The 11,379-nt window shown below is 54.9% G+C and overlaps 1 protein-coding gene across 1 annotated transcript in view; it reads right to left on the minus strand.

Annotated features, from left to right (window-relative positions):
• Nucleotides 1-430: 430 nt before the first annotated feature.
• The window catches only part of LOC144610592 (3',5'-cyclic-AMP phosphodiesterase 4B-like), a 227,439-nt gene continuing 216,490 nt past the window's right edge, over nt 431-11,379 (minus strand). Inside the window, exons 9-13 of the mRNA XM_078429401.1 lie at nt 11,299-11,374; nt 8,682-8,836; nt 7,817-7,939; nt 6,969-7,151; nt 431-4,190 (exon numbers count right to left, since the gene is read on the minus strand). Of these exons, the coding sequence (XP_078285527.1) occupies nt 3,834-4,190; nt 6,969-7,151; nt 7,817-7,939; nt 8,682-8,836; nt 11,299-11,374 (894 nt within the window). The 3' untranslated portion in view covers nt 431-3,833. The remainder of the gene's footprint in view (nt 4,191-6,968; nt 7,152-7,816; nt 7,940-8,681; nt 8,837-11,298; nt 11,375-11,379) is intronic.

An 11,379-nucleotide genomic window follows, 5' to 3' on the forward strand; every position in this document is an offset into this window, starting at 1 on the left:
CACGGCCACAGTTTAGGAATGAATCATTTACAAACATTACATTATGTACAAATATCAATCAGAACCAAAAAGAATCAAAGCATGATTAATAAACTAAAAAACTGTACAAGTTCAGTCCTGTGCTGCTACGGTGGGAATGTCCCAAATGGCCAGGCGGCACCAGCTGAGGTTTCTCTGCTCCTAAATGAATGAGGGCCCTCGATCGGGATTTGCCACTGGAAACAGAGACCCAGCCCGCCTTCCCCGGAGAGCGAACACACTCCCGATCCACAGGGAAAGCTGCATGTCCCTATCCAATGTAGCCTCTCTCCAACTCTCTCCTGCCTTCCCCAACGATTCCCTCCATCCCAGGCCCCCTGCCTTCCCCAGGAAGTCTGCTTCCATCCCTACCTCCGCATAGTAAATCCCCCTCCTCAACCCCCCCCCTCCCCTTACACTGTACCTCCCTCGCCACTTGTGTGGCTGAGTGTGTAAGTTATTGTGAGTGTGCGAGTGACTCTGGGTGCATGTTGACCACCCGATAAACTTGCAGGTGTGTGCGTGTGCGCAGGTTGACGTATGACTGTGTGCGTGTATGTGTAGTGTGTATAGGAGTATATGTACCTGTGTAAATGTGAGTGGTGTTAGTGTATATGTGTGTTGCATGTGGGTGTGTAAGTGTGTGATGTATGTGTGTTGGGGCAGCATTTGTGTGCAGTGTATGTACTGGTGCGTGGAAGAACATGTCTCGTGTGTGTAAGTGTGGGAGTGTGTGTGTGTAGGTATGTGTGTGTGTAGGTGTGTGTGTGTAGGTATGTGTGTGTAGGCGTGTGTGTGTGTGGGAGTATGTGTATGTGTGTTGGTATGTGTATGTAGGTATGTGTGTGCGAATATGTGTGTGTGTGTAGTTGTGTGTGTGTGGGAGTATGTGTGGGTGTAGGTAGGTGTGTGTGTGTGTCGGTGTGGGAGTGTGTGTGTGTGTAGGTAGGTGTGTGTGTGTGTCGGTGTGTAGGTGTGGGAGTGTGTGTGAGTGTGTGTGTGTGCGCATGTGTGTGTGGGAGGGTGTGTGTGTGTGTATGCACAGGTTGACATATGACTGTGCGTGTATGTGTAGTGTGTATAGGAGTAAACAAGGAGTGTACCTCCATCCATACCCCTCCCTATAGAGCGACCCTCACTCCCTAGGGAAGGTAACTCAGTCTTTGACCTCCTCCCTCCTCCACACAGGAGTACCTCTCTCCTCAACCCCCTCCCCAGAGAATTTGCCCCCCTCGTAATCCCCTCTTAGTCCCGGCAGATGCTGGAAATCTGGAATTAAAAACAGAATCTGCTGGGAATGAGAAAAAAACCACGGAGAACATTTCAAGCTGAAGGCCGTTCTTCAAACAGAAGGTCACTGACTTGAAACGCTGACTCGTGTTTCTTCCCTCGGTGAATTAATTCCCCTGCCGGTCTCACCAGCACCCACAGAATCTCACGGTTGCTGGAATCAGACCAACCTCTCGAGAGGTTTCTGCCAATCCATCAGATTTGCCATTCGAGCCAGCACCTCCATTTGAATATGATCATCCAGAATCAGTACCCCGTTCCTGCTTTCTCCCCATAATCCCTTGATTCCGTTAACCCAAAGAGCTAAATCTAACTCTCTTGAAAACATCCAGTGAATTGGCCTCCACTGCCTTCTGTGGCAGAGAATTCAACAGATTCACAACTCTCTGATGGAAAAAGTTTCTCCTCATCTCAGTCCTAAATGGCCTACCCCTTGTTCTTAGACTGTTCCCCTGGTTCTGGACTCCCCCAACATGGGGAACATTTTTCCTGCATCTAGCCTGTCCAATCCTTTAAGAATTTTATATGTTATTTTATATGTTTCTTTCAGCGTAGAACTCCTGATAATCGGGGCATTCCCCCGCAGCACGGCAAATAACCGCAACGGCCTCACCCCCTCCCTCACTCCCTCCCTCACTCCCTCCCCCACCCCCTCCCTCACCCCCTCCCCCACAGCCCCAGGGCAGCCGCACGGCGCACAAACCAAGTTTAAGGCAAAAAAAATCTGATTGATCCTGACCTTTTATACAGCAAACCAGGAGAGCAGCAGATTCATGTCCAGAATTGAAAGAATGGGTGCTGTGGGAGCTGGGCGATTGATTCCCAGCCACAGGAACAAATCCTGGGAATTCTGTGATGCGGGAGCAGGCACACGTGAGTGCCCACGTGCCCACATACACATGTGAGTGCCCACGTGCCCACATACACACGTGAGTGCCCACGTGCCCACATACACATGTGAGTGCCCACGTGCCCACATACACGTCGGCTTCACTGATGTGTCCACAGATCTGCCTGTGGTGTCAGTGCATTTCTGTGTGTTTATTCATGCACGCATTTGTGTGCGTGTGCGCGTATCTTTGCACGTGCATGCATGTGCATCTATTCATGAATGTGTCCACACATGTGAATAGTATGCACACTATATATATATGCACATATACACACACACACATATATATATATATGCACATATGCACACAGGTATGTAAGCACACACACACATACACACATATATATGCACACATTTAGATATAAGCACACACGTATTCTCCACACTTGCACACATATATATACACACACACACGCAAATACATTTGCACACACACATATATACATGCACACACACATATACACATGCATATATATATATACACACACACATGTATGCACACATATATATATGCACATACATATGCACACACATATATATATACACCTGCACACACATATATATATATATATAGACACACACACATATATATGCACAAACACACACACGCGCGCACATACACACATATATATACACACGCACACACACACACACACGTGTGTATGCATGTGTCCTTGGATTTATGTGTGGATATGTATGAGTAAATTCACTTGTGCACTTGACTGAGATTGCCATCATTGAGAGGAGGACTATGTCCTGGCCTCAGTGAGACTGTGGCCCTGAGGCAGGGCAGAGAGGCCCAGGGATGGCCCTGGTGGGGAACCACTGAAGCCCGGGTCTCAGCGCCCCAGCCTGAGCGTGGCACCTCCTGGACGTGAACTTGCAGCGATCTCCTGAGACACAGGAAGGTGTCGGGAGGCACTGCCCTTCCTCTGCCAGTCCAACGCATCCCACAAACCTCAAACATAAATTACTAATCAAAGTCCCAAAGATATTGCGATATTGTGCAAAAGAATATTGAAGGAAGACTTCACAAACTGAGGAGCAGAGTTTAGTGTTAAACCGGGTCCACTCAAAGCCCCAGCTAAGACCCATTCATTGATCCAACTCTGCAGAATAAATTAGACCTAAGAGTACATAAAATATAACCTTAAAAATAAAATAACTCATTGCTTGACTTAACTAACAAGACAAAGCTTGTAGGTAAATCTAGGAAAGGCACTCCCCAGATATGGGCAGCCTCTTCAGAACCCTGGTGCTGGAGAGAAGTGACTCCCGGTAATATTCCCACCCCCTCCACCTTGTCTTTCAGTCCGTGGTTTCGTAGGGGAGGTGGTCGGGGGGGTTGTGAAGGGAGGGGGGGGGTGGGGCGAGAGTGTGGGTCGTGAATGTTGTTTCGAAGCCTCCTCCTTCCCTCGCCCCGTTTACCCGTGCAGTTGTCCAAAGCGGGCAAAGATTGGCTGTGACCTCCGGCCCCTTCCCGCTCTGAGTTTCCTGAGTGTTTCGGGGGGCGCGCTGATGGCAGAATCAGGCCCGCCGGGCCTGGCTCCCGATCTACAGTGGGCTCGCACGTCTCCAGAACAAAGACAAGCTCCATCCGCGCGGTCAGTCCCACGCACGCTGGCCTCCTTTATTATGTCTCCGCAGGGGACGAGTCCTTGCAGTTGGGATCCAACCCCTTCTCTCCTCCTGCCCCCAAGGACTCCTCCGAGCTCTTCCAGCTGGCATCCTCCTCCCCGGCGCTGTTCCGCTCCTTGTCCGACGGATCCGAATCCTCCTCCTCCAGCGTCAGCTCGAACTGGAACTTGTCCGTGCACACCTCATCCCCCTGGCCTGGGGCGTCCGGGGGTGGGGACGGGCTCTGGGGGATCATACTCTGGTACCAGTACCTGTTGTCTTCCAGTGTGTCCAGGATATCCTGGGCATCGGGATGCACCAGATCCCCCCACGTCTCCCACAGCGGGTGCACAATGTAGTCAATGAAGCCCACCTGCCAGCAACGGAGAAGCACAGCATCAGCAACACAATCTCTGGTATCAATCTGATCAACAAGTCAGCTGCTCTCTCTGCCTGACACTCCCCATGCACCTCAGACCTTTACCCCTCCTGTCCTAACCTGTCAGAGGGGCAGTACTGAGGGAGGGGCAGTACTGAGGGAGGGGCAGTACTGAGGGAGGGGCAGTACTGAGGGATGGGTAGTACTGAGGGAGGGGTAGTACTGAGGGAGGGGTAGTACTGAGGGAGGGGCAGTACTGAGGGAGGGGTAGTACTGAGGGAGGGGCAGTACTGAGGGAGGGGTAGTACTGAGGGAGGGGTAGTACTGAGGGAGGGGTAGTACTGAGGGAGGGGCAGTACTGAGGGAGGGGTAGTACTGAGGGAGGGGCAGTACTGAGGGAGGGGCAGTACTGAGGGATGGGTAGTACTGAGGGAGGGGTAGTACTGAGGGAGGGGCAGTACTGAGGGAGGGGTAGTACTGAGGGAGGGGCAGTACTGAGGGAGGGGTAGTACTGAGGGAGGGGCAGTACTGAGGGAGGGGCAGTACTGAGGGAGGGGTAGTACTGAGGGAGGGGCAGTACTGAGGGAGGGGTAGTACTGAGGGAGGGGCAGTACTGAGGGAGGGGCAGTACTGAGGGAGGGGTAGTACTGAGGGAGGGGCAGTACTGAGGGAGGGGCAGTACTGTGGGATGGGTAGTACTGAGGGAGGGGTAGTACTGAGGGAGGGGCAGTACTGAGGGAGGGGTAGTACTGAGGGAGGGGCAGTACTGAGGGAGGGGTAGTACTGAGGGAGGGGCAGTACTGAGGGAGGGGCAGTACTGAGGGAGGGGTAGTACTGAGGGAGGGGCAGTACTGAGGGAGGGGTAGTACTGAGGGAGGGGCAGTACTGAGGGAGGGGCAGTACTGAGGGAGGGGCAGTACTGTGGGAGGGGCAGTACTGAGGGAGGGGTAGTACCAAAGATAATAGAGCAGAGCAAGATAGACCACTCGACCCTAAAAACCGTAGTATGTCATGGCGCCATTTTAGTAGGCAGAAACTTGCAGAAACATTTAAAAGGAAAAAAAAATCTGTCAATTGATAGATGAGATATATTCTGCATTTTAATGGTATCATCACACATACAGTTCCCCCACAACACTGATTACACTACAGAGCGAACGGCGGGTTTTGCTTACTAAAATGGCGGACGTTACACTACTTTGCGTACTGCACTTCAGTCTAGGCGATTTCGATGGAGTGGTTCATCTTGCTCCTCTAGTATCTTTGGGTAGTACTGAGGGAATGGCGCACTGTCAGAGGAGTAGTACTGAGGGAGGGGTAGTACTGAGGGAGGGGTAGTACTGAGGGAGTGCCGCACTGTTAGAGGGGCAGTACTGAGGGAGGGGTAGTACTGAGGGAGGGGTAGTACCGAGGGGGGGTAGTACTGAGGGAGGGGTAGTACTGAGGGAGGGGTAGTACTGAGGGAGGGGTAGTACTGAGGGAGTGCCGCACTGTCAGAGGAGTAGTACTGAGGGAGAGGTAGGACGGAGGGAGGGGTAGTACTGAGGGGGGGGTAGTACTGAGAGGGATAGTATTGAGGGGGGGTAGTACTGATGGAGGGGTAGTACTGAGGGAGGGGTAGTACTGAGGGAGGGGTAGTACTGAGGGAGTGCTGCCTTAGTTAGATTTAGATTTACATTTACATTTAGCTCATAGGGCTAAAGGAATCAAGGGATATGGAAAGCAGGAACGGGGTACTGATTGTGGATGATCAGCCATGATCACATTGAATGGTGGTGCCGGCTCGAAGGGCCGAATGGCCTCCTCCTGCACCTATTTTTCTATATTTCTATGTTTCTACTTCACTTTGAGGAAGAGAGTCTATGACTAGTTTTACGGCAGAGATAGATAGATGCTGGAACAGTGGGAGTGTGAAGGGTTACTGCAGACTGCCGGGATTATGGTGTTGGTGTTACAATTAGATCATCGTGATCTAATGAAACAGATAACATTATCTTATTAAACAGCACAGCTGATTTGAGTGACTCCTATTTTGGAATTGGGTATGTTCATTTGTCTGTAAATCTCTCCCATGGTGCAATGGGATCCAGGAAGCAAATAAAACCCACAAACCCGCACGTCATTGGAGTGTGGGAGGAAACCGGAGCACCCGGAGAAAACCCACGCAGGTCATGGGGAGAACGTACAAACTCCGTACAGACAGCGCCTGTAGTCAGGATGGAACCCGGGTCTCTGGCGCTGTGAGGCAGCAACTCTACCGCCTGAGCAAGGGAGGTGTGGGACCTGGGTGGGGGTTGGACCATGGATAGAGGAGCAGAAGGCTGTGGTGGTGGGTGTGAGTCTGTGTAGCTCAGCGTTGCACTGTCGGAGTCCCAGGACACTGGGTGCCTCCCATTTACAAACCAGTCTACTCCTTTATTTCTTCTGCTAAAGCACACGACTGTACACTTTGCCCTGCTTTACAGGCTCCTTCTCATCCGCTCATATTTCCATGCATGTGCACCTCACGTTACGGCTGTTACCGAAATCTGCCTCTACAGCATAAATCACCACACAAGGTTAGAGATGTGCAATGACATAGAAACAGAAAATAGGTGCAGGCGTAGGCCATTCGGCCCTTCGAGCCAGCACCGCCATTTAATATGATGATGGCTGATCATCCAAAATCAATTCCCCGTTCCTGCTTTCTCCCCATATCCCTTGATTCCGTCAGCCCTGAGTGGTAAATCTAACTGTCTCTTGAATACATAAAGCCAGAGTTATGGCGCGTACCTGTGACTTCTCCACCGAGGCAGTGTCCTTATCACACATGGGGCTGATCTCCATCCCTCGCTCCCGCTCCCGGTCTCCCTGGTGGAAGAACTCCTCCAGGATGCGGTCGGTCCATTGCCGGTACAGCTCCAGAGGCTTGGTGGGGTTGCTCAGGTCAGCACAGTGCATCATGTTCCTCATCACCTAGTAACACGGAGGACACACCAGCACCGGGTTACCTAAACACACCCTTTACACTTTACAGATACAGTGCAGAAACAGGCCCTTCAGCTAGGGTTGCCAACTTCCTCACTCCCAAATAAGGGACAAGGGGACGTCACTGCTCCGCGCCCCACGTGACCTCACCCAGCCAGCGGCCACGTGCTCCTGCTCCACTAACGGCGGCCACCCGGGCCGGCAGGCGGGTTGCTATGTAACCTCCGTTAGGCAGCGCCCAGGCCTCCGGGCCTACACTGTCTGGACCTACACTGTCCGCACCGACACTGTCCGGACCTACACTGTCTGCACCTACACTGTCTGCACCTATACTGTCCGGACTCACACTGTCCGGGCCTACAGCGACAGGGCTTACAGCGCCCGCTGGGCCTAATACGGGACAAGGGCAGTCCTCTACGGGACACACCAATTTAGCCCAAAATATGGGATGTCCCAGCTAATACGGGTCAGTTGGCAACCCTACTGCTGGCCCACAGACACAGTCCCTGCCCCAGACACAGACTGTCCTTAGACAGACAGTCCCCAGACACAGACACGGCCCCAGACACAGACAGTCCCCAGACAGCCTCTGGTCACCCTCCAGCCCTGTCCCCCACACTAGCCTCCCTCTCTCTCCGGGACGGGCTCAGTACCTGCATGCGGTCAGTGTAGTTGTTGAGCAGCAGCACCCCAGAGCTGGTCACCTTCTTGGTCTCCACCATGGTCTTCAGGTCGGCGAGCAGCGTCATGTGTTTGGACATGTCGGTCGCCAGCACCTGTACAGGGGAAAGCACAGCAGGTACGCCCAGCTCAGTCTCCGCATTCCAACACCGACGCCCACAACCTCAGCACAGAGTCAGACAGCGTGCAGCAAACCCACCCTTCAGCCCAACTTCCCAGCTACACTAGTCCCACCTCCCTCCAAACCTGTCCTATCTGACAGTGCGGCACTCCTTCAGCACTGCCCCTCTGGTAGTGCGAGCTCCCTCACTGTACCAAGGCCTCAGCCTGGGTTCTGAGCCTGGGGCAGCCCAGGGCAGGGTGCTGGTTCAGGGGGCTGGGACGGGGAGCTGGACTAGGGTTGCCAACTTCTTCACTCCTAAATAAGGGACAAAAGGTGACGTCACCGCCCCGCGCCCGTGACCTCACCCAACCAGTGGCCACGTGCTCCTTCTCCACCAATGGCGGCCGCCCGGGCCGGGAGGCAGGTTGCTACGCAACCTCCGTTAGACGGCGCCCGGGCCTCTGGGCTTACACTGTCTGGGACTATAGCGGCCCCCGGGCCACAGTGTTCGGGCCTACAGTGTCGGGGCCTACAGCGCCGTGCGGGCCTAATACGGGACAAGTGCAGTCTCGAACGGGACAAACCAATTTAGCCCAAAATACGGGATGTCCCGGCTAATACGGGACAGTTGGCAACCCTGGCTGTGACAGGGAGCTGAGAGTGGGGGTTGGGATAAAGCACTAGGAACAGGGGCCTTGCAGCCCGTAGTCGGAGAGATGGCTGCAGACACTCACCATGTCGATGACCATTTTGCGTAGGCTCTGCCGCTGGCGTTTGGGGAGATTTTGGAAGATGTCGCAGTTTTCCTCCTGGAGGAGCTTGAAGCCCACGGCCAGATGGTGGTTCTCCAGCACGGACTCATCGTTGTACATCAGGGCCAGCTCCGAGTCTGAGGGGAGACAGCACCATGAGTACAGCCGGACACCTTGACTACAGGCCCAGGCTGGGCACCATGAGTACAGCCGGGCACCGTGACTACAGGCCCAGGCTGGGCACCGTGACTATAGGCCCAGGCTGGGCACCGTGACTACAGGCCCAGGCTGGACACCGTGAGTACAGCCGGGCACCGTGAGTACAGCCGGGCACCGTGACTACAGGCCCAGGCTGGGCACCATGAGTACAGCCGGGCACCGGGACAGGGGGAGCGCCGCCCTGCCCAGTGCTGGCACCAACATAGCCCACTTCCCCGGTGGTACTAGAGAGTGACTACATGCTGCCCATGGGCGCCCTGGCCCCTGTTTCTCTTGAGGTTCACAGGCTCGCCGGCCGCCTGCCACTGTTGCGGGCTAGAAGAGTGTGTGTTCCACGTGTACATGGAGTGTGTGAGTCTGTGTACCACGTGTACATGGAGTGTGTGAGTCTGTGTACCACGTGTACATTGGAGTGTGTGAGTCTGTGTACCACGTGTACATGGAGTGTGTGAGGTTGCAGCCCCTGTTCCAATATCTAAAGGGGCTGCTCCTTGCCATCTGGCTGCACTTCACCCCCACCATCCTCATCTTTGGACACCCTGTGCGTAGGGGCGAGGGTAGGGCTGAAGATATCCTGGTAGGGTTGCTCCTAGGCCTGGCCAAGTTGGCCATCCACGAGTCACGGCGCCAGGCGGAAGAGGACTCTGCCCGAGCCGGCTGCCTGCCCCTATTCCGGGCGCCCTTCAGGAATTTGCGGGACCGCTGGGGATGGAATGCATCCTTGACAAGGGTTGTAATATAGTTGTCAAATTTTCATTATATTGATATTTAAGAATATTTGTTTTACTTTGTGCTATGGGTGGTTGGTATTGCTTTGTATTGTTAATATTATTCTTGTAAATAACTGATTAAAATTATTTTTGGTAAAAGAAAAGTTCATGAGCACACACTTTGCTGAGCTGTTTGCTCCTTCTCATCAGCTCCACATTTCCATGCATGGTGCACCTCACGTTGTGGGTGTTACGGCAATCTGCCTCTCCAGACTAAATCTCCACACAACGTTTGAGGTGTGCAATGAATGTTCACTCTTATGGGATTTACGCGAGGGAAAAATAACTAAGTAAACACAAAAGGTGGAGGGAAAAGACAATTTTGGACGATTGTTTTTCAGGAGATTGCATTATCGATAATTGCGGTACGGTTTTCTTGGACTGCAGCCTCCCCACAGGGCAGCTGGGCACTGTGTTTCCTTATGACATAAAAGGAAGTCATTCAACCCATCGAGTCTCTGCTGGTTCACAGAGCAATCCCACTCCATCACTCAACCACAACCTGTCCTCCCCACATAATCGAAGGTAGACACAAAATGCTGGAGTAACTCAGCGGGTCAGGCAGCATCTCGGGAGAGAAGGAATGGGTGACGTTTCGGGTCGAGACCCTTCTTCAGACTGAAGTCAGTACATGTGACAATAAACCAAAGTGAACTGCAAACTGAGCTGAGCTGAGCTTCACCCCATCGCTCTGCAGCCTCTACACCTCCCAGCGGCAACCAGGGAGGGAAATAAAGACCTGGCAACGGCGGGTGAGTGGAGGTTGGTGGGTGAGTGGGGGCCGGAGGGTGAGTGGGGGCCGGTGGGTGAGTGGGGGGTGAGTGGGGGGTGAGTGGGGGGTGAGTGGAGGGTGAGTGGAGGGTGAGTGGAGGGTGAGTGGGGGCCGGTGGGTGAGTGGGGGGTGAGTGCAGGGTGAGTGGGGCCGGTGGGTGAGTGGGGGCCGGTGGGTGAGTGGGGGCCGGTGGGTGAGTGGGGGCCGGAGGGTGAGTGGGGGCCGGAGGGTGAGTGGGAGCCGGTGGGTGAGTGGGGGCCGGAGGGTGAGTGGAGGGTGGTGGGTGAGTGGGGGCCGGAGGGTGAGTGGGGGCCGGAGGGTGAGTGGGGGCCGGAGGGTGAGTGGGGGCCGGAGGGTGAGTGGAGGGTGGTGGGTGAGTGGGGGCCGGTGGGTGAGTGGGGGCCGGAGGGTGAGTGGGGGCCGGTGGGTGAGTGGAGGGCGGTGGGTGAGTGGGGGCCGGTGGGTGAGTGGAGGGTGGCGGGTGAGTGGGGGCCGGTGGGTGAGTGGGGGCCGGAGGGTGAGTGGGAGCCGGTGGGTGAGTGGAGGGTGGTGGGTGAGTGGGGGCCGGTGGGTGAGTGGGGGCCGGTGGGTGAGTGGGGGCCGGTGGGTGAGTGGGGGCCGGAGGGTGAGTGGGGGCCGGTGGGTGAGTGGGGGCCGGAGGGTGAGTGGGGGCCGGTGGGTGAGTGGGGGCCGGTGGGTGAGTGGGGGCCGGTGGGTGAGTGGGGGCCGGAGGGTGAGTGGGGGCCGGTGGGTGAGTGGGAGCCGGTGGGTGAGTGGGGGGTGAGTGGGGGCCGGCGGGTGAGTGGGGGCCGGAGGGTGAGTGGGGGCCGGTACTCACTGGTGTTGATGAGGAACTGGTTGGAAACACCCGGGTGATCCACGTCATGGATGGCGGAGGCAAACAGTGCAGCGAGGGTTT

Source organism: Rhinoraja longicauda, chromosome 37, assembly GCF_053455715.1.
Source record: "Rhinoraja longicauda isolate Sanriku21f chromosome 37, sRhiLon1.1, whole genome shotgun sequence".
Lineage (NCBI taxonomy): Eukaryota > Metazoa > Chordata > Chondrichthyes > Rajiformes > Arhynchobatidae > Rhinoraja > Rhinoraja longicauda.